Source organism: Astyanax mexicanus, chromosome 10 (genome assembly GCF_023375975.1).
Source record: "Astyanax mexicanus isolate ESR-SI-001 chromosome 10, AstMex3_surface, whole genome shotgun sequence".
NCBI lineage: Eukaryota > Metazoa > Chordata > Actinopteri > Characiformes > Acestrorhamphidae > Astyanax > Astyanax mexicanus.
The window spans coordinates 4,126,959-4,149,954 of record NC_064417.1 but is presented as its reverse complement, the minus strand read 5'-3'; the positions used below and the strand labels follow the sequence as shown (position 1 = coordinate 4,149,954).

The 22,996-nt window shown below is 40.6% G+C and overlaps 1 protein-coding gene across 4 annotated transcripts; it reads left to right on the top strand.

The window, feature by feature from the left end:
- Positions 1 to 17: 17 nt before the first annotated feature.
- Positions 18 to 22,583, top strand: cnot1 (CCR4-NOT transcription complex, subunit 1). Of its 4 annotated transcripts, none has more exons than XM_049483795.1 (49): positions 18 to 152; positions 3,728 to 4,024; positions 4,392 to 4,499; positions 5,168 to 5,266; positions 5,427 to 5,495; positions 5,588 to 5,642; positions 5,782 to 5,985; positions 6,662 to 6,830; positions 7,055 to 7,181; positions 7,278 to 7,388; positions 7,505 to 7,675; positions 7,838 to 7,965; positions 8,071 to 8,311; positions 8,433 to 8,552; positions 8,643 to 8,765; positions 8,998 to 9,149; positions 9,380 to 9,524; positions 9,622 to 9,823; positions 10,558 to 10,683; positions 11,077 to 11,201; positions 11,328 to 11,614; positions 11,749 to 11,827; positions 11,936 to 12,142; positions 12,394 to 12,534; positions 12,654 to 12,833; positions 12,929 to 13,045; positions 13,187 to 13,297; positions 13,525 to 13,602; positions 13,702 to 13,879; positions 14,003 to 14,133; positions 14,279 to 14,575; positions 15,512 to 15,652; positions 15,806 to 15,910; positions 16,062 to 16,181; positions 16,418 to 16,612; positions 16,742 to 16,884; positions 16,989 to 17,097; positions 17,191 to 17,360; positions 17,713 to 17,944; positions 18,141 to 18,389; positions 18,508 to 18,671; positions 19,074 to 19,191; positions 19,286 to 19,387; positions 19,497 to 19,670; positions 19,834 to 19,983; positions 20,106 to 20,286; positions 20,536 to 20,668; positions 20,765 to 20,899; positions 21,592 to 22,583. In XM_049483795.1, exons 2-49 carry the CDS (start codon positions 3,923 to 3,925, stop codon positions 21,668 to 21,670), a joined length of 7,083 nt encoding a protein of 2,360 aa, XP_049339752.1. In that variant the 5' UTR covers positions 18 to 152; positions 3,728 to 3,922; the 3' UTR covers positions 21,671 to 22,583. The 4 variants fall into 4 exon arrangements, with proteins under 4 accessions (XP_049339752.1, XP_049339751.1, XP_015457163.1 ...); XM_049483794.1 differs by having other exon boundaries at positions 11,936 to 12,166; positions 13,187 to 13,294; XM_015601677.3 differs by having other exon boundaries at positions 11,936 to 12,166.
- The last annotated feature ends 413 nt before the right edge of the window (positions 22,584 to 22,996 follow it).

The following is a 22,996-nucleotide window of genomic DNA, read 5'->3' as shown; positions in this document are numbered from 1 at the left end:
GCCGATTCGTGCGCGAGTCAGGACGTCGCTAATAAGAAGAGCAGCGCCGCTGGGTGCGCGCGAGCTATGATAGTCGCCATTTTATTTTCGAAAAAGCGAACAGCACCGGGGAGGAAAGCGACCTTTCACCAGAGCAGACCGAGCCGAGAAACGTAAGAGAGAGAAAATACACACGATCAGCGGCGCGTAGTTTGTGTGAACGGAGGTAACGTACGCGTTTCAGCTCTGCTCTCGTTTTGGGTTCCGCTCGCGGACGTTAGATTAGTCTTGTTATCGTGCGGCGCTGCTGTGTTAGCCGAGTGCTAATCTACCGTCAACGCGCAGTCAGCCCGGCTAGCCTGCTTCTCTACAGCCGCTCAGCGGAGCGAGGCAGGCGGGGGCGGATTCACGCAACATCGCGGTCTGAGAGCACTGCAGCAGATACACGGAACTAGGCTAGCGGTTAGCTAGCTAATACCTACCAACTCTAGCGTGTTTATCACTTAACTACAGATCACTCCTTTTAGTTAGCTGTCTTTCACTCTGTTTAAATGTGAACACAACTTATAAATATCAGATATTTTTTATAGATATAATAAAATTATAATTACTAGCTAGATAACATTATTCACGTTACTCAAGTTTTACTGTATTTAGCTAGCTTAGCTTCGATAGCTAAGCTAGCTGAGGCCCAGAACACAAGCTTAGGTTTACAGTCATCTAGTTACTTCTGAGCTTTTTAACATAATTTAACTCATTTACACACGAAATAAACTGCTCAAATTGTGATTGAAATATTTTTTTAAATCGTATAATTTACAAAAACAAAACACAAGCGAAACTATAGCCAGCATTCATGGCATGTGTGTTAACTAGCTAAGCTAGCTAGTAATGTTATGCTCTCAAGCTTGCTAGCTAGCACTAATGGTCTCTTAATGGTTCAAGGCTCCAGCATTAGCTTAGCGTTAGCTAGCTTAGTTAGCTGGGTTAGCTAACTAGCTGAAGGCCCTGTCTGCAGTGGACCGATATGTTTTCCGTTTCTCCAGAGGATAACCATAGAAGGTGGCTAGCTAACATAACGAGATTAGCTAGCTGTTAAACTCTTAATATGATGGATTATTCGTCGGGGATATTAAAAATAAACAGATGTGAAACTGAGGCCTTGAGCTGTAGTTCTCTGACGCTTTTTTAGCAGGTGAACAGAGCTGGTTGGCTAGCTCAGTTTGGAAACAAAGGTTTTTCTGAAGTTGAGAAGGGTCTTCTGGCTGACGTGAACTTTAACCAGGTTAGGCAGTAGGTTAGATAACTAGCTAGCTAAATAGGTTAGATCATCTAGACAGGCACTTTATGAATAAACATTTAGCTGTGCTAGTCTAGCTAAACATACAAATTAGCTAACCTATAGCTATTTGATAAGTGGTAAGTTAGCTAGCTAGCTTAAATCAGTGGATTGTAGTAATTCACTGTAACGTTACTTTGCGCAAATTGGTGTTTTCCTACTCACCACTAGACCAGCCACTAAGCTCTTCTTAAAGTTGAAAACGTTGTATTAGGGCAGGGAAAGCACAAATATGTAGACACGCTGGACTCCAGAAGATTTATTTTGTAAAAAAACACTCGTGTGCCGTTAAAAAAAACAAATCTAAATTTATTATAAGACGAGGCAGCTGCTGCTTTAGCATGTTGGGTTAACTTGCTAACTAGCTGCTACCATTTACTTCTTGGGGTTGACTGTAAGCACCATCTGGCTAAACAAATAAATAAACGGTTGATTCCAGAAGATTGTGTTTGAGAAAGCACTGGACGCTTAGTATATGGTTATTACAGGATAATGCATCTTCTATTTTAGCTAGCTAAAATGGTAGCTAGCTTCCACCAGTCAGTTCTGACGGTTGAAATAGCAGGAAAAAGCACTAAAATGTGCAGGCAGCAGGTTTTAAAATATGTTGTTATTGTAATTATCGGAATAAATCAGGTTTATTTGGCGTATTCACCATTGTTAGACGCATCATATTTAAGTAGCTACGTTAGCTAGCCTTATAGGAGATGATGCAGCTGTTACCTTAGCATGTTAGCCTGCAAGCTAGCTAGCTGGCTGCTGTTTATTTCAGTCTGCAGTAGAATTTTCCTCTTATGGCTAACTATTTTGTAAAGCTAAGATTTAGTTTATTTACTTCCTTACTCGTGGTTTTACAATCTTTTAAATGTGGATAAACTAAATTAAGATTGCAGGAACCAAGCAAGCTAGGTTTAGCTATCTGCTAGTCAGTCTGGGGAATGAATGAATTGACTACTGATATGGTTTAACATATCAGTTTAACACTATATTCACCTGGGTTGTCTCCTTTCTCAATAAATTCTCCAAAATTGTCGAAATTGGGTGCCTTTTAGTCATTTCTTGTTTTTGAGGTGGAATAAAGTGGTAACTAAAACATTAAGGATGTCTTAGGAATGGAATAGCAGTGGCCTCATTGATTCCTGGACAGATTTTTGACAAAGGATTTATACATTTTATTGATGTAGAGGTAAATAGTAAAGCAGGTCTTGCTTCTAAATTTCATACAGTAGGTCTTTCACAAATATTGTGCCAAAAATAAATCATTGAACATTTGATTCGTATGACAATTTCTTAACACTGATAAAATAAACATTTATTTTTAAACAGCCACAGACTTTTAATTAGGAAATATTTAGATATTTGTTGTGACATATAAGATTTGTAACAATGGAAATTAATGTTTAATGGGCTCTTCTTGCCAAATGAACTCGATAATGTTATTATTACATATAGCCTTGCCTATACAGCTAAGAGGGTTTAGACACCTTGTTGACAAGCAATGGTTCGAGTTTACCGTGTTTTGGTTTGTACTGTAAATGACTACTCGCATCTGTGTGTCCCAGAGTGTGTTTGTACGCACGAACCGCTCTATTGTAAGTAAAATAACTGATTAAGTAAGTTGTGTTTACACAGTTGCTTGTTGACTGTAGCTTTATCTCCTTTTGAAATTGTACTTTCTAGACCAATCTAATCTAAAGACCAATACCTAACTGTAGAATTGCCATGGCTTCCGGGTATGCAGCTGCATGCACCCTTAAGTTTCTCTTTCTCTATACTTCTGCTGCTGCCAAAGTTGTGGTTTTAGTAGAAACCAAAGAACTGAAACTAGGTTTTATTGCTGTTTTTTACCATGGCAGGTTAAGCAGCGGTGAATTAAGTAGTTTACATGCATACGTGTTTACAAGCAGTTTGACTTCTCACAGTAACTACAGAACTACAAACTACAAAAACGTATAGTGTTGCAGGTTAACTTGTAAAATTGCTGTGGGAGTAGGTCTTCCAAGTATGTCAGCATATAAACTTCAGATTTTTGTACATGCATACTTTGAAACCTATAGGCCTGGCATGATCAGTCACAAAGCTAGTAAAAAAAAAATTGTCAGGAAATTTGCCTTTTCTAATCATATTGTGGACATCGTCATTGTTAAAGAATATGCAAAACAAAAAAAAGACATTAGCGTGATATTTGTAGCACGTTACCACCTGTATTCTAATGGAATTTTACTGTTTTAATAATCGTAAAATACATTTATCAATTTTGTATCTCAGTAATTTGATCTAGTTGCTGTTCACCTATAAAATGGACCATTTTAAAATTATTTGTAAGATTTTTTAAACTTTCTTTCCGTGTTGCAGGTCTGTCATTCCCTTTCTAGATGTTAATATTTCTTTCTTTTTCTTCATTTGTAGATGTCATTCTTGAAGTTGCAGTAAGGGACCGTATTTTGAATCAGGATCCACCGACAGAAGCCACTTGTTGGACACACGGACAATTACACACCTGGGGAGGGGGGGGAGCAGAAGTAACCTATCACCGAAGTGACTAAAGGGGAATAATGGTGATTTTGCGCCGTGCTCGGCCGCCTGCTTCCGCCCCAACCAGCAATGAATCTTGACTCGCTCTCGCTGGCTTTGTCTCAAATCAGCTACCTGGTGGACAATTTAACTAAGAAAAACTACAGAGCCAGCCAGCAAGAAATACAGCATGTGAGTTTCTGTTAAGCTGTTGATGTTGATTATGAAGATCAATAATGGAGCCATGTTTTCTACATTAATTTATACTGTTTATGCTTTAATCTTTTAAGATATTTTACAAAAACATGTAATGTTAATGTTTTGTTAGCATCACAATATCTTACAGACAGCCATTGTGTTTTTTATTTTTTTTTATTTATTTATTTATTTTTTGTCTATAAGGCTTTAGGGACATGTTAAAGCCAAATAATCTCAGTTGTGGATTACTTTATCGCAGTCAGTGCAGTATGTCATTCACAGATGTAATAAGTGTTAGGGCTGTGAAGGTCACACTTACTTGATGGGCATGGAACACACTCTCACTCTCCCTATATCTCAGATTGTGAATCGTCACGGCCCTGAGGCAGACAGGCATCTATTACGCTGTCTCTTTTCCCATGTGGATTTCAGTGGCGATGGTAAAAGCAGTGGGAAAGATTTCCACCAGGTACCTTTTTTATTTATTTGCTAGTTAGATTTTTTTTTTTAATGTTTATTCTTTCATTTCTGGTTTGATTGGTACAGGAATGTCTTTCCACTCAGTGCTCATGGATTTACTGCTAAGTAGGGCTATAACATGTTGTATTAAATTGTATTGTATATGTCGTAACATTGTAATATAGTGATTAAAAACACCCATATTGTAGTAATAGCATTATTTTCTATTATTTTCTATTTTCTATTGTTTACTGAATTAAAATATGTACTATTGAAGCTTTAGGGGAATATTTGTTGAATTGTTTGCAGTTTAATGTCATGTACTTTAATTTGGGAATTTGAAATTGTACACTAAGATTGCTATTCTTATTAATACTGCAAACCTTTATGCTAACATGCTGTAGAGTTGCAAGAAACTTTAGGCCTGAAAATATCTATTTTTATATATTTTAAGTTATTTAACTTGTACAATTTTCCTGACATTCTCAGGACCAGCTGTAGTATAATCTTTTATTTTAACTTTCCGTGCTTCTGTATGTTACATATTTGTCCACAGTAGGCTGTAATGTATGCATTATAGCACAGTTATTATTGACTGTTTCACTCTTTACTGATTCTTGTGTATCATTTAAAGAAAATGTATTGCTTTTTGTGCTTTAATCGATTTTCTTCTGTTAGACACAGTTTCTGATCCAGGAGTGTGTGTCACTTATCACAAAGCCAAATTTTATTTCGACTCTCTGCTACGCCATTGACAATCCTCTGCACTATCAGAAGGTTTGTGTAGTTTGCCTTGAAAGCTATGTCAAATAAACACAAGGTCAACTTTTATTTAGTTCCTAATCTTATTTTTTCTGTTTCTTTTTTCTGTTTTCTGTCTTTCTTTTTCTTCCTACTTCCCCCAATTTCTCTCCTCTTCCATCCGTCTGTCTGACAGAGTTTGAAGCCATCACCGCACTTGTTTCCTCAACTGAGTAAAGTTCTCAAGCTAAGCAAGGTTCAGGAGGTAAGTAAAAAACTAGGAAGCACTATAATACTGAACTTTCATTATTGGTTAGTTTGTGAACTTGTCAATTAACCCATTCTCTTTTGGACTAGGTAATTTTTGGCCTTGCTCTTCTGAACTCCAGTAACTCAGACCTCCGAGGATTCGGTAAGCGTTCTTATCTGATGCAGTTTCAGTGTATGTTAAAAAAAAACAAAAACGTTGTGTTACATTTGTGGTAAGTCCCCTAATATTGTGGTCGAAGGTATCATAAGCTTGTTTTAACTGTCTCTCTGTACTCTGGCAGCTGCTCAGTTTGTGAAACAGAAGCTGCCAGACCTTCTGCGCTCATACGTGGACGCGGACCTCGGAGGGAGCCAGGAAGGTGGCTTCCAGGACATTGCCATAGAGGCTCTGCACCTGCTGCTCTCACACCTCCTGTTTGGGCAAAAGGGTTCCAGTGGAGTCGGGCAGGAGCAGATCGACGCCTTTCTCAAAACACTGTGCAGAGGTACTGAACACGCCACCACTGTGCTAATGTGAGGAACGTGTCTTTCCTTCAGTTCACTTGAAGCTCCTGGGGACCTAAATTTAAGTGTACTTTCAATTGCAGTAAATCTTGCCCCAGATGTTTATTTTTTTGTTGTTTTTTTTTTTATTTATTGTTTTTTTTAAGGGTCATCTCACAAAACTGGATGTTTTTTAGCTTATCATTGACACAGTGGCATCTTTACAATGCCATGAGCATATGTAGTAAACCTCACAGCTTCAGAAACTCTCAGTATACATGCTGTTCTGATTGAATGCTCTGCTACACAGTTATGAGAAGCCTGGCTAAAACCCTAGTTTTAAGCAGCTGTGGGAGAGAGCCAGGTTTTAGCTGGGCTGTTCCTCACTGTGGTGGAAGTGTGCAAGCCTGTAGCAGCTGTTGCTTAACCTGGCTATTGTAATATTTGTATTATAATAAGTTGAGCGCAAGTCTTGTAAATACCTTATGGAGTATAGTACGTCAAAATTGCTTCTCTGGGTCTTTAAGTTAAGTGTAACTTGTGCATATCTTTTGCCCAAAATGTATTTAAAAGACTGGTAGAATGACAGTTGCTTTTATTTTTGCAATGGGGAGGTTGGTTTTTAAAGCACTTAACACAGGTGACAGTACAGTAATGGTGTTTGCTGGTCTTCTGCAGATTTCCCGCAGGAGCGCTGTCCTGTGGTGCTCGCACCACTGCTGTACCCTGAGAAACGGGACATTCTCATGGACAGGATCCTGCCAGACTCTGGAGAGTTAGCCAAGACCATGATGGAGAGTTCCCTTGCGGAGTTTATGCAAGAAGTTGGCTATGGCTTTTGTGCAAGGTGCTTTTATTTATGTTCTGTTTTTGCACTGTGCTTTTTTTTGTTAATTTAAGAAACCAGTCGGCAATAAAGACAAAGCTATACAAAAATGAACATAACTGAAAAGTAATAAAGGCTTTAATTTGATTTTTAGTTCAGTAATTGACAGCTACTTTAGTTAGTTATTGTTATTTATGCAGACATTTACTGAATCATCTATTAACATGTGTCAACTTCGTGTCCAGTGTTGATGAATGCAGGAACATAATCCTGCAGTATGGGGTTCGAGAGGTGACTGCAAGTCAAGTGGCCAGAGTGCTGGGCATGATGGCCCGTACGCACTCTGGCCTTTCAGATGGAATCGCTCTACAGGTACTGGAAACTCCTATAAATAAGCTTTTGCTTGATTATTTGTTTTACTCAGAGTATTTTTATTGAGTTAAGTTTATTTTTCTGGTCTTGTTGCAGTCCATCTCTGCTCCAGGCAGTGGCATCTGGAGTGATGGGAAGGACAAAAGTGATGGCTCTCAGCCCCACACCTGGAATGTAGAAGTTCTGATTGATGTTGTTAAGGAACTTGTAAGTCCTCCTTTTTGCTGTTTTTTCACATAAAATCTTGTAAACTGTTGAGTTTGCTACTTTTACTGTGCGATGTTATGTGGATTATGTTTTTAATCAAGTTTGTCCTTTTGCAGAACCCCAATCTGAATTTCAAAGAGGTCACCTATGAACTAGACCATCCAGGTTTTATGATCCGGGACAGTAAGGGGCTGCAGATGGTAGTATATGGGATTCAGAGGGGACTTGGTATGGAGGTCTTCCCTGTAGATCTCATCTACAGACCGTGGAAACATGCAGAGGGCCAGGTAAACTATTTCCCATTGTACCCATTTTCTTCAGTAAAAGTTTCTTACGATTTTCTGCTGGCCTTTTATCTGTAAATATCTTAAATAAACATTTACGCTGATGTCAACCTGTAAACACTTGATTATGCTCTCAAAGTCAACTATTCTTTATGTTCCTTCCAGCTCTCCTTCATCCAGCAGTCCCTAATGAGTCCAGAGGTGTTCTGCTTTGCTGATTACCCCTGTCACACAGTTGCCATCGACATCCTCAAAGCTCCACCTGAGGATGACAACAGGGAAATCGCAACATGGTCTGTATAAACATCTCCTAATACTGTAATATTTCAGTGAACTGCTTCTTTTGAGTTGGGCAGGTGGTAATTTCTTAACTTTTTCCTTATTCTGATGTCCTGCAGGAAGAGCCTGGACCTGGTGGAGAGTCTATTGCGGCTCTCTGAGGTTGGCCAGTATGAGCAGGTTAAGCAGCTCTTCAGCTTCCCCATCAAGCACTGCCCGGACATGCTTGTGTTGGCTTTACTGCAGATCAGCACGTCCTGGCACACGCTGCGTCATGAGCTCATTTCTACCCTCATGCCCATCTTCCTGGGCAACCACCCCAACTCGGCCATCATCCTGCATTATGCTTGGCATGGGCAGGTAGGAAAACAGTTGAAAACCATAAATCCTGTTGAGAATTGTAGATGGTTGTTAGTTTGAGGGAAAACGAGGTTAAAGTTGTAATCTCCCCTAACCTTTTTTTTTTCTTCTTCATTTTTAGGGTCAGTCACCCTCTATTCGCCAGCTCATCATGCACTCTATGGCAGAGTGGTATATGAGGGGGGAGCAGTACGACCAGGCCAAGCTCTCGCGCATCCTGGACGTAGCTCAGGACTTGAAGGTGCCTATTTTGCCCTTAGTAAATGTTTACAAACAGAAATCGTTAGTGGTTTGTCATCTGATTAATTTGTGTTGTTTTTGTGTTATCCAGTCTCTCTCGATGCTGCTAAATGGTACTCCATTTGCCTTTGTTATTGACCTTGCTGCACTTGCCTCACGCCGTGAATACCTCAAACTAGACAAATGGCTGACTGATAAAATCAGAGAGCATGGGGTAAGTGTTCACATCTTGCATTGCATATATTAATTTGTCAGAGTATAAACAAAGACCATATATCTGTGTGCAGACAAAAAAAGCGTAGGTTGTTAAACTGCTTGTTGTTTGGGTTTTCAGAAGATATTGCCATTTCTTTAAGCATATGAAAATGATTTATTTATTTAGTTATTGGCTAGAACTAATGCAAGGTTACTATAAAAAACTAAAATTGATGTCTTGCTTGTTTTAGGAGCCCTTCATCCAGGCATGCGTGACCTTCTTGAAGAGGCGCTGTCCCACCATCATGGGAGGTTTGGCCCCGGAAAAAGACCAGCCGAAAAGCGCACAGCTGCCTCCTGAAACCCTGGCCACCATGCTAGCTTGTCTGCAGTCTTGTGCAGGGTAAGAATTAAGCCATATGTCTAAAAAGTTGCTGTCAAGAAAAACATTGTATACCTCTATTACAGCCAGTTTGTCCTACTAATTTTCATACTATTTTCCTTGAATGTCACTGTCCAAATCACAGCTTAAATCATTAATCATTGCTCGAGTGTTTTATGAATGATTGCATTTAAGGATTTGGGTATTCACACGTCCTAATTGTTTGTTTATGCCTCCTGTATATCACACAGGAGTGTGTCTCAAGAGCTATCCGAGACAATCTTGACCATGGTGGCCAACTGTAGCAACGTGATGAACAAGGCCCGTCAGCCTCCACCAGGGGTCATGCCAAAGGGTCGGGCTCCTAGCACCAGCAGCCTGGATGCCATCTCTCCGGTACGCCTGAGCTGTTGTATCGGTGTTATATTATATTCCACTTATATAAGTGAATGATTGATAGCTCAGTGATCTTTCTCCATTTGTCTTGGTTCAGGTGGACCCTCTCACTGCGATGGGCTCTTTGAGTCTCGGCAGCTCGGCTCCCTCCCACTCACAGAACATGCAAGGCTTCCCCACGCCTTTGGGATCAGCTTTTAGCAACCCCCAGTCTCCTGCCAAGGCTTTTCCTCCCCTTACCAACCCCAACCCCAGCACAGCCTTTGGGAGCATCAGCGGCCTCTCATCCCAACTCCCAGGTGAGTTTTATTTTTATTTATTTATATTTTCTTCAGATTAACCAGAACAGGAAAGCATATGACCATATGATCAAAGTGTCACCCATTTGGGGTATAATAAAATATAGGTTTGTGTTGTATCGTGATATTGTTTTGCAATACTGCATCAAATTTCACAAAATGTATTTTCACATGTTAAGACTAGTGTCAGTGTTAAATCACCAACCACTAGATAGCAGTGTTGACCCACTGTTCGTTAATTCAGAATTTACATGTTTTTTATATAAACTATAACTTACTTTGTAGTAAGCAGTCTCAGCATTGACTTGTTTATTAAATTGCAATATATTGAATTGTAATTCCTTTATTATGATGCCTATTGTATTGCCAAGTTCTTGCAAATACACAGCTGTATCACCAAAATAAGACTTATCTCATGGAAACTTTACCAGGGGTGCACATTTATTGTGCAAGTACCCTTTTGTTTCTTTCAGCAGACAAAAAAGTTAGGCTTGCAGACAAACGCAATTAAAATGTGTGAAATGGCCCATTTTTAGGGTTTTGGTATTTCTAAAAAATAAATGCAATGGATGATTTTAAAGTAGTAAATGGATGCCTTCTCTTTTTAAATCAGATCATAAGTGGGCATTGGTGTTAGAGTGAAACAGAGAGGTTTAAACTGCTATGCATTTTGGCTTTAACACCAGGTCTGAGCAGGCCATTAATTGCATTATGACTTTGTTCTGTCTTGACAGGTCCATTGGGTTCAGGCAGCTTGAGTGGGATTGGTTCAGGTCTGGGCATGCCAGCAGTGAGCAGTGACCCGTTTGGCCCAAGGAAGATGAGCACACCAGGGCTAAACCCACCCACCTTCCAGCATTGTAAGTTAAAGTTTGTTGGTGTGATAATTGGTGGACTGAGCTGCATTTTTTTTTTTTTTTTTTTCATTCAAACAACCCCTTTAATCCGCCATCTGCAGATTGTGTTAATTTGCTTATATACAGTTTGGCAAAAATAATTAACCTTTAATTTCATACAAAGCAAAGGAATGTAAGATAAGAGGAAATGCCGTGAGATTTTCGTTAGCAATCAGTTTGGATTAAAGTTTGATTATTTGACTTTAAAAATTGTATAATTCTTAACAGAAGACATTACAAACTCTTTGCTAAGAATCAAATGCTTTGTAAGATTCTTTTAGATGTTTTGTATGTTTTGGCTAACTGTTCATTTGAGTCACATCAATAATATCTTCTCTTCCTTTTTTTTTCTGATAGCTGACCTCTCTCACGTATGGCCCGAAGCAAACCAGCACTTTAGTAAAGAGATTGACGATGAGGCCAACAGTTACTTCCAACGCATCTACAACCACCCACCTCACCCCACCATGTCTGTAGACGAGGTGAGCTGAATCACAGTGTCATTGTTCTCTGATGAACAGCTTCTTTAAAACAATAATACACACTATTGATTTTCAAGTGCAGTTGAAGGCAATTTCTCTTGATAAATGTCTTTACAAATCTCTCAGGTACTGGAGATGCTGCAGAGGTTTAAGGACTCGAACATCAAGCGGGAACGGGAGGTGTTTAACTGCATGCTGCGCAACCTGTTTGAGGAGTACCGCTTCTTCCCTCAGTATCCAGACAAAGAGCTGCACATCACCGCCTGCCTGTTTGGAGGAATCATAGAGAAGGGCTTAGTCACCTACATGGCTCTTGGGCTTGCCTTGCGTTACGTTCTGGAGGCATTGCGCAAACCATATGGCTCAAAAATGTATTACTTTGGGATTGCTGCACTGGATCGGTTTAAGAACAGGTACGGTTTGTTTTTCACTGATCGTTTTTACTGTTTTGTGAGAGTTAAAGCATGCATGATTGCTGTAATTTTAAGTTACAATGGGTTTGAAAGGGTTTATTCAAATGTCTTGCCTTGTTTGCTCCTTCCTGCAGAGTGAAGGATTATCCACAGTATTGCCAACACTTGGCATCTATTGGCCATTTTCTGCAGTTTCCTCATCATTTGCAAGAGGTAGGATTTTTTTTCTAAGCCAAACTGAGATTGTTTTAAAAACTTCATGCTCTACCCAAAAAATAGAAAAAAATAATTTGTGGAATTTAATATTTTTTTTTTTTGCAGTATATTGAGTATGGTCAGCAGTCACGTGACCCTCCAGTGAAGATGCAGGGCTCAATAACCACTCCAGGCAGCCTTGCATTGGCCCAGGCTCAAGCCCAGTCACAGCCTCCCAAACCCCCTCAGCCTGGGCAGGCCAGCACCCTGGTGACTACTACAACCACCACCACCACGGTCGCCAAAACCTCCACCATCTCCAGGCCCACTGCAGTAGGTTTTAAGAAGGATGTGCCAGTGAGTAGACTTTATCGGAATGTGTGCATGCTGGGGGTAAATGCATAGCTGTGACTCTTGGTATAGGTCTTCTTGGGGTGCTTTTTATCTTTGTGGGTTGTAATTCACAGGAATATGCAGGGAGACTGGTGCGTTTCTGTGTCCTGAATCCCATGTCAGATTTATGGTGTACTGCCTTCATAAGAACATTATGTAACAGTGTTTTTATGCGTTCTTATCATCCACAGCCCTCCATTAACACCACAAACATCGACACGCTGCTTGTCGCAACAGACCAGACTGAGAGGATTGTGGAGCCTCCAGAGAACGTGCAGGAGAAGATAGCTTTCATTTTCAACAACCTTTCCCAATCGAATATGTCTCAAAAGGTATGAATAGGCAGTGCTAAATAAAGGCTGTATTTCAGTCTTTGTTAAAACTAGTTCGTTTTACTGAAAGTTAAGGTAAATGTGCTAGCTAAGTATTTTGTGTGCATTTTTTTTAAAAGGTTGAAGAGCTGAAGGAGACTGTGAAGGAGGAGTTCATGCCCTGGGTGTCTCAATACCTGGTCATGAAACGAGTCAGCATTGAGCCCAACTTCCATAGCCTCTACTCAAATTTCCTGGACACACTGAAAAACCCTGAGTTTGTCAAAATGGTTCTAAATGAGACATACAGGAATATTAAGGTAATAAATAGAACTGCATAGTCAGGTCATTATTATTAATTGTATTTGTCAGTTAACAGTTATTTTAACTATTTGTTCATTTTTCTTCACTTTAGGTTCTTTTAACCTCTGACAAGGCAGCTGCTAATTTTTCTGATCGATCCCTGCTGAAGAATTTGGGCCATTGGCTTGGCATGATCACCCTGGCTAAGAACAAACCCATCCTCTATACTGTAAGTCGTGCTTTACGAATGTGAATACGCATCTGTCTTCTGTACCTCTGTGCAGTCCTATATTTGGATACTAAATTTGAAAATCTACATAGAGCACTTGGACAGATCTTGATGTTGACCTTTTATGTTGATACTTTGCAGGATTTGGAAGTAAAGTCTCTGTTACTGGAAGCCTATGTGAAAGGCCAGCAAGAGCTGCTTTATGTGGTCCCGTTTGTGGCCAAAGTCCTGGAGTCAAGTCTACGCAGCGTGGTAATCATGTTCTTATTTGTTTTTTGTTTTTTTAGTTTGTGTTATATTTCCCTTTATCTGGTGTAATTTGTCTTTCCCTAAATAATCAGTACATAAAGAACAGAGATAAAAAATACAATCAATGATATGTCTATTAAAAACACAAACAAAAAATATAGAAAACTGGCCACCATAAGATTGTTTTGAGTGCATTTTATGATTGTGCTTCTTTTTGTGGTATTGTGCAGGTCTTCAGGCCACAGAACCCCTGGACCATGGCCATCATGAATGTACTGGCTGAGCTTCACCAGGAACATGATCTAAAGGTCAGGAATGACTTTACTTTATATCTTCTGAGGCTGTCACTGCTTTAAATCCCAAACTAAAACTAAAACCCAAACATGCTTGCTCTGTTCACTCTGCAGCTAAATCTGAAGTTTGAGATTGAGGTATTGTGCAAGAACCTGTCTCTGGACATTAATGACCTGAAGCCAGGCAACCTGCTGAAGGACAAAGAGAAACTGAAGAATCTGGAGGAGCAGCTGTCTGCACCAAAGAAAGAGGCCAAGCCTCCTGAAGAATTGCTGCCAATAGTGACTACAGGTATGACACAAACCTTTAAAGACGTTTCTGATTAAGCTTAAACTGAACTGAGCCAGGCGGCTGACTCTTGTTTCCCCATGCATGTAATGGAGGGTTAATAAACAACCTACTTTCCATTTGTAGCAGCCACATCTGCTCCTGCTGCTACAGCGACCACTGCAACTACAGGACCACCCACCCCACAGTTCAGCTATCATGACATCAACGTGTACGCCCTGGCAGGCCTGGCCCCTCACATCAACATCAATGCTAATGTGAGCAAAATTAATCTGACCTTCTGCTTATTTAGAAATCTGCAGGTTTTTAAGTGTAGGAATATATATTTAGCTCATTTGGAGAAAGTTCCAGTTTGTAATTTCTAATTTCCATTTCTCCTCCCCTCTCTCACTCTCTAAGCAGATCCCCCTGCTGCAGGCGCATCCCCAGCTGAAGCAGTGTGTGAGGCAGGCAATCGAGCGTGCTGTCCAAGAGCTTGTTCACCCAGTGGTTGACCGCTCAATCAAGATTGCCATGACCACATGTGAGCAGATTGTCAGGAAGGACTTTGCTCTGGATTCGGAGGAGTCACACATGCGCGTCGCTGCTCACCACATGATGCGCAACCTGACTGCTGGGATGGCCATGATCACCTGCAGAGAGCCACTACTGATGAGCATCGCCACCAATCTGAAGAACAGCTTTGCTGCTGCCCTTAGGGTATGATCTTAGCGTACACAGACTCTGATTAATACACTTGATCCCTCTGTAGATGACTTGAGTGCCAAAATACAGATGCTCAGCCACATGCTGTTACACATGAATTAGAATGCTGCACTGTTCATGCGTCCTTCTGTATTTAACTTAATTGTGACCTAGCAGCAGTAGGCTAGAATTGTCTGTGTGAACAAACAACTCTGGCAGATCACAATCATTACCAGTCACTGGGCATTCCACTGTGGGTGGTAATCCCTTCAATGGCTTATAAAGCTTGTGTTCCCGGTAATAATGACACTGTGGATTTAGGTATATTAAATATACAGTTTTGATAATTTAGGTCGCCTTGCCTGGTGTTTAACCCCAAGCAGTCCTCTGACAAATTTATCAATTTACATGCTGCTGTTGCATAATGTTTGCATCTCTGTTTGAAGGAGAACTCCCATGTAAAATTGACTTTGGGTGTAGTAAAACATGACCTTTTAACATTATTTTAAAACTATAAAATCATCAATGAATAATAAATGAACTAAATATACAAATTATTTCCCTCTCACAGTACTGTACTGTTAACTCCATTTAAACGTATGTTATCAATGTACTGCAAAATTGGTCTTAAACTGAAAGTTTAGCTCTCCTCACCAGTAGGAAATACAAATGAAGGGCATGACAAAAAATAATCGTGACTAGTTGACTTTTTGAGCAAATAATTTGCAGATAAGTCGTCTACTAAAATAGTAATTAGTTGCAGCACTAGTGGTAGTCACAGTAGTCTCGTTTGTTTCTTAAATTATTGATTGATCCGTCGATCTATGCATTGATTCATTGCTTATTTGGGTTTAGAACTTCAGTCCACATACCGGATTTAGTCTCCACAGACTAGTTTGGTTAAAAATGTCATCTTTATAATGCAAGGCTCTCTTTAATACGGTTACACAGGCACCCACACCTCAGCAGCGGGAAATGATGGAGGAGGCAGCTGCCCGTATTGCTCAGGACAACTGTGAACTGGCCTGCTGCTTCATTCAGAAGACCGCTGTGGAAAAAGCTGGCCCTGAGATGGACAAGAGGCTTGCCACGGTGAGACCTGAATTCTGTTTATTTATTGTTTTACTGTGAATATAGGAAGCCTGCTTAGTTCTTTGCAGTTACTGTAAAGCACAGCTAATTTGTGTTAGTTTGGTGCAGAACAAAAATTTCATGTTTAACATGTGATCCTTTTCATTGCTGTAGGAGTTTGAGCTAAGGAAGCATGCTCGTCAGGAGGGCAGACGCTACTGTGACCCCATGGTGCTCACCTACCAAGCAGAGCGCATGCCAGAACAGATTCGCCTCAAGGTATTTCGATATACATTACAGAATTTCAATTGAAAATAAAATGTTTTATAATTTTATTATTTCCTTTTTGGCTTGTTTTTTTTTTATTTGTGGTGAGAACTTTAAATGTTCGTATGAGAAGGCAACAGAGAAGGTTTTCTCTTTTCCACAGGTTGGTGGTGTGGACCCTAAACAGCTGGCTGTTTATGAGGAGTTTGCCCGTAATGTTCCAGGATTCTTGCCCAGCAACGACCTGTCTCAGCCCACTGGGTTCCTGGCTCAGCCTATGAAGGTACAGTATGCTTTAAAAGACTGTCATGTTGAGGCAGTGGTGAACAACTCCAGACTCTAGACAGAAACCAGACTTGGAGTTGTACACTCCTGCACTCATTTATTTATTTTTTTTATACAATTTTGATTAATCAAATATTTTTTGCATGTTGCCTCATCTGTTTTACTCTGTGTGTTTATTTGAAAAAATGTGTGTACCTATGAATGCTCACATTTTTTCTTCTTCTGTGTCTACAGCAACAGGCATGGCCTACAGATGACATGGCTCACATCTATGATAAGTGCATCTCTGATCTCGAGCAGCACCTGCATGCCATCCCACCAGCACTGGCCATGAACCCTCAGGCCCAGGCTCTTCGCAGCCTGCTGGAGGCTGTAGTGATGGCTCGAAATTCCCGTGATGGAATCACTGCTTTGGGCTTGCTGCAGAAGGTGAGGGCCTCATCTCTCACAGAGTGATGACAAATATGCTGGATAAAAAATACAAAGTGTTCAAATTTCTAGACTCTGTTACTTTTTTTTATTTTATTTTTTTAAATTGGGTGCCTACCTCCTTTTCAGGCTGTTGAAGGTCTGCTGGATGCCACAAGTGGTGCTGATGCTGACTTGCTGCTGAGCTACAGGGAGTGTCACCTGCTGGTGCTAAAGGCACTGCAGGACAGCCGTGCCTATGGGCCACAGTGGTGCAACAAACAAATCACCAGGTCTGTGCGAGCTGCACACACTTGCCTTGCTTTAAATATACTGAGGAAAACTATTCCCAGTGTTGCAAGTGTCATTTTATAATGCTTTAATGGAAATGTTACAGGTGCCTGATGGAGTGTCGTGATGAGTACAAGTACAATGTGGAAGCAGTAGAGCTCTTGATCAGAAACCACCTGGTCAACATGCAGCAATATGACCTGCACCTTGCCCAGGTAAGGAAATTATTGGTTTTCTGAGTTTTCCTCTGAATACTTTCTCATCCTTTGTGGATATTCTTATGTATGTGTTTGTTTTGTTTTCTGCAGTCAATGGAGAATGGGCTGCACTACATGGCAGTTGCATTTGCTATGCAGCTGGTGAAGCTGCTGCTGGTGGATGAGCGCAGTGTGAGTCACATCACTGAAGCAGACCTGTTTCACACTATTGAGACCCTGATGAGGACCTGTGCACACTCCAGAGCCAATGCACCTGAAGGGTTAGTGGGCGTTCTTTTACCAAATATAAAATTGAAACTCCTTTACAACCCCTTACTTGATTTTGTACAAGTTGGTGCCAGTCATAAGATCCTGAAGATTCTAAATCCTAGTAGTATTCATTAATATTTTGCTTTACTATTTAGAAGCTCCTCAAGGTCTGGCATAAAATTAGTTCGTTACTTCGGAAAAGGGTTTAAGCAAGTGCACAGATAGGGAGATCTCCAGCAGCAGAGCTGGGCATCCATAACCTGGATGATATTGGTGTTTTGGGATAAAAACCTAGCATGAGCATGTTCTTTTTCACCTTGTTTGGAAGTTTCTAATCATTTTGTAATTCATGTACTTTTCCAGCCTGCCCCAGCTGATGGACGTGGTCCGCTCCAACTACGAGGCCATGATTGACCGCCACCACGGTGGACCCAACTTCATGATGCACTCTGGGATCTCTCAGGCCTCAGAGTATGATGACCCACCAGGCCTGCGTGAGAAAGCAGAATACCTGCTCAGAGAGTGGGTCAACCTGTATCACTCTGCTGCAGCTGGCAGGGACAGCACTAAAGCCTTTTCTGCTTTTGTGGGCCAGGTTAGAGCAAATTCAACACTTCATTTGTGAGCTGTGCTTAAAAAAAAAAAAGAGAAGTTAACAAAGGGTAAAAATCTTCAATTGCCACATGGGCCAGACAAGCTTGATTGATAGCATTTATGCAGTTTTGTTAAGTTTAAGTTATTTTACATTGCATTTAACAGACACTTTTTTTCTCTTTTGTATCCCTTTTCAGATGCATCAGCAGGGCATTCTAAAGACTGACGACCTGATCACCCGTTTCTTCAGACTGTGTACAGAGATGTGCGTGGAGATTAGCTACCGTGCACAGGCCGAGCAGCAGCACAACCCTGCTGCCAGTGCTGCCATCATCCGCGCCAAGTGCTACCACAACCTGGATGCTTTCGTCCGACTCATTGCGCTGCTCGTCAAACACTCTGGGGAGGCCACCAACACAGTCACCAAGATCAACCTCCTTAATAAGGTGAGAAATATAAAAATTGTACCACGAACAAATTCTGCCTTTGTAAAATGCATCCTATGTCTTTTGTACTTAAGTCCCCGGCTGGCTGCCTCTAAATTACTATTTTTAAACTCTGTAGGTGTTGGGCATCGTAGTGGGTGTGCTGATCCAGGACCATGATGTGCGGCAGACAGAGTTCCAGCAACTGCCTTACCATCGCATCTTCATCATGCTGCTGCTGGAGCTTAATGCCCCTGAACATGTGCTGGAGACCATCAACTTCCAGACACTTACTGCCTTCTGGTAAGCCATGATTCTGTTTGGTTCTGTTAAAATTGGTCACATCTGAATTAAAAGTTATAAATTAGAACTTGTGCCTACATAAAAATTATAATAAATCTACAATACATTGAGATGGTCGTTTTGAGCAATTGGAAAACTTCCTGTTGAGTTCCCTGTAACTGCTTACATATTTTTGCTCAATTTGTCTAATGTAATTTATATTCATGTGTATATAAATGGAGGTCTTACAAATCTAACACAAAACTCATAATAACAGCCTGTATATCTGGCTGTTGTTTGCAATTTTTTCACTATACTGAGAATTTATATTTAGAGAATTAGATTTTTACCCCAGGTGACTACTCATGCCTAGTGCTTTTAAAAAAATTATCGGTGTCTAATTAAAATGTTTTGCCTTTAAAGCAACACCTTCCACATCCTGAGGCCTACTAAAGCACCTGGCTTTGTCTATGCCTGGCTGGAGCTGATCTCGCACAGAATTTTTATCGCTAGGATGCTGGCACACACCCCACAGCAGAAGGTAGGTGTTTTGTTAATTTCCTGCTTATTTTGTTCCAAGTTTCAGAAGCTTTTTAATGACTTAACTTTTTTTCTTTTTTCTTCCCCTGCTGCAGGGATGGCCCATGTATGCCCAGCTGCTGATTGATCTATTCAAGTACCTGGCACCTTTTCTGAGGAATGTTGAGCTTAATAAACCTATGCAAATTCTCTACAAGGTACAGCCACTTTCATTTTATGTATTTTGTGAAGAGAATTAAGAGTTTTGTGACCTTTGTTTGCTATTTACAGCTTAATCTCCAACTTTGTAAACCTTTCCTTCTCTAGGGCACCTTGAGAGTTCTTCTGGTCCTGCTCCATGATTTCCCAGAGTTCCTGTGTGACTATCACTATGGGTTCTGTGATGTGATTCCACCAAACTGCATCCAGCTGAGGAACCTGATCCTGAGTGCCTTCCCCCGCAACATGAGGCTCCCAGACCCTTTCACTCCCAACCTCAAGGTGGGACAGCAAATAGACTTTAGAACAAAGCATCTGTCAATGTTCATAGTATAATGTTTTTGACTTTAGATTTAAAACTTTCATTCCAGCAGACCATTTTATTACTGAGACTTGCAAGAAGAATCTATGCTTATGCTTATGTTCTGGATGTCTCTTTCTGCAGGTGGACATGCTGAGTGAAATTAACATTGCTCCTCGCATCCTTACCAACTTCACTGGTGTGATGCCTTCTCAGTTCAAGAAGGATCTGGACTCTTACCTGAAGACCCGCTCTCCTGTTACCTTCCTTTCGGAGCTGCGAAGCAACCTGCAGGTACTGTATTGGTCAGGTTTTTTGGGAATTTCATGATCTGTTAAGATTTTCACACTCTTTTATATGTCCACGTGTTTGTTCAAAATTAACACAACACAATTTTTTGTTCCATGTTGCATCAGGTGTCCAATGAGCCGGGTAACCGCTACAACATCCAGCTGATCAATGCCCTGGTGCTGTATGTGGGCACACAGGCCATCGCTCACATCCACAACAAGGGCAGCACACCCTCCATGAGCACCATCACGCATTCGGCACACATGGACATCTTCCAAAACCTTGCTGTGGACCTGGACACTGAGGGTAAGAGGGACATCCTTTTTACAACATTTCTGCTCAACAATCTGCTAGTAGTCACAGGACAACTTGTAAAAGATATACAGCCTTCTAAATTAATGCAATTTGAAATAAATTGTTTGATTTTGTGGATTTGTTTTATGTATATATTTTCCTGCACTAACTGTAGGCATGAGGCTTAACCTGCCCTGTGGCTGCTTTTACAGTTGTTTCTTGTCCAGTAATGAATTCTCTCATTTTTTCTCACACATGCAGGTCGCTATCTTTTCCTGAACGCGATAGCCAATCAGCTGCGTTATCCAAACAGCCACACTCATTACTTCAGCTGCACCATGCTTTACCTGTTTGCTGAAGCGAATGCAGAGGCAATTCAGGAGCAGATCACCAGGTATGTCCCTCTCCTTATGGTAATTATTGAAAAAAATGTTGTTTTAGTAAAAACAACATAATGATTAATACAATTTTGAACTCTTTGCTAACACAGGGTTTTGCTGGAGAGGCTAATTGTAAACAGGCCGCACCCGTGGGGACTTCTTATCACCTTTATTGAGCTGATCAAGAACCCAGCCTTTAAGTTCTGGAGCCATGACTTTGTGCACTGTGCCCCAGAGATCGAGAAGTGAGTATTTTTTTTCTTAGTCTTACACCAAGTAAAAAAAAAATCCAGATATTTTCACCTGCTTCCATGATTAATTTTTACTTAACCTAAGTTTTTGTGATCTTCAGCAGTTTTTTTTTTTTTTTTTTATTTAACCAGGAGGTCCTTGGAGAGAAATCTTTTTTTTTTTTTTTTTTTTTGAGGCAAAAAAGTTTTTATTTTATTTAATTTGGAATAAGATTTGGCTTTTAAAATCTTATTAACACAGGGGGTAGAGATTGAAAACTGCAGTTAAAACCTGAGTTTTGTTTGAATCCCAATCATGCAAATTGCCATCAGCTGCCGGAGCCTTGAGAGAGCACAATTGGCCTTGAGTATCAGCTGAATTGGTGGGACAATTGGACAGATGAATTTTAGAGTTGAGTTAAGTGTTTTGTAATTAAGATATTTAATTGGAACAAAACCAATTGTCTGCTGTATAATTGGAACACCAGAATGTATTGAAAATCTGTTTGGATGACTTGAGAAGATAAACCCATGGAAGCTCAGGATTATCTGATAAACTAATGTTAAATAATTTGTGTGTCAGATTTAACCAGAAAACAGTAGGAGGGTTAAATGAAGCAGGAAACTCAGTATTGTGTAAAAAATCTAAATCAGCTTGAGGACGTGTTTCTAAAACCTTCTCGGTTCTGTTTGTGTGGTCGGTCCAGGCTGTTCCAGTCAGTGGCTCAGTGCTGCATGGGGCAGAAGCAGGCCCAGCAGGTGATGGAGGGCACGGGTGCCAGTTAGGCTGCAGGAGCCGCTCCTCCGGAGCCAAGAGAGAGACCGCCTCCATCTCCCCTGTAGCCCTCCACTGACGCCCTGCTCCAATTGGATCATCTCATCTCAGCCAGCACTGGACTACCTTCTACCGGGACTGCCTCTATCCCAGACTTAACAGTTTAGGGATATAATTATTATTTTGCAAGGGGAAGGCATGCTGTTAAACAGGCTATAAACAAAGCTTAATGTAAATATGAAGAAAAGGGACATTTTAAGAGCAGTTTTTGCGTAACCTTCCCCCTTCCCCTTGCTGTCCAAAGCTCAGATCTGACACAGAAGCATGAACTCGTGCTTTAACACCTTCATGGTATCTGGTGCACATGCAGATTAAAGAAGTATACACTCTCTCCATCTCCTGCCTGTTTGGCTCCCCTCTTCCATCACCATGAGTTTAAGTTTATTTTTTTCTTGCCTTCAAGACTGATCGTTTTTCGTTTGAGAGCTTAATGGCTAGCGGCTTACGGAAGCTGGTTTTTATTTTTTAATTTTTTCCAGATTTTGTTTTATGGGGAGAGCTTTCGGTGTGGAGAGGGGATGGGCTTGGGATGGAGTTTGTCCTAGAATTGCAGTGGTGCTTTGGGGTCACTGGTTTGCACCGTTAGGACAGTGGGTTGGAGGTTCTCCCTGGCACTTGTAAAATTGTGGAAATATTAAGAAATTTGATGGTAATTTGAATCTTAAAGTTTGTACAAAGATCCAAATTGCGGAACAAAAAGGAGGACCAATACAGCCCATTTTGTAAGGATTTTGAATGTTTTGTAAATGTATTGGTCCGCGTGTTGTATTTTGTAGTACTTTCTAGTTGCCTTTAGTTCTTGCTACTTATTTCCTGTTATGTATGCATTCTGTAGTTACCGCATTAAACACTTGAACTGCAGAATGGAGTGCAAAGTGTTTGATTTGATTTGGTTCGGCCCAGTTCACTATGAAAAAAAAAATGTTCAGCGCCATGGCTCGTAGTTACAACTGCCCAATACAGGAAAATTTCCATTTTCTACATTGCAATTCCAATGTCATTCTGGACTGTATTGGTCATTTAACATGTCAGGAACATCTGATTTTACCTAATTGTAAATACAGGTAGGTTTGTGTTCCTACTTTCTATTGGAACTGCACTTAAATCAATTAATTAATAAACCATATCAGCAGGTGTGGCCTAAGAGTGCAAAGGGGTCTTATGAAGGTCCTTATGAAGAAATTGTGTCTCATGGGCTCAAGGTCTGTCTAAGCTGATATGCCAGACCACACCTGCCCAAGTCTAATAAATGACCACTCACTGTCCACATAAGAGCA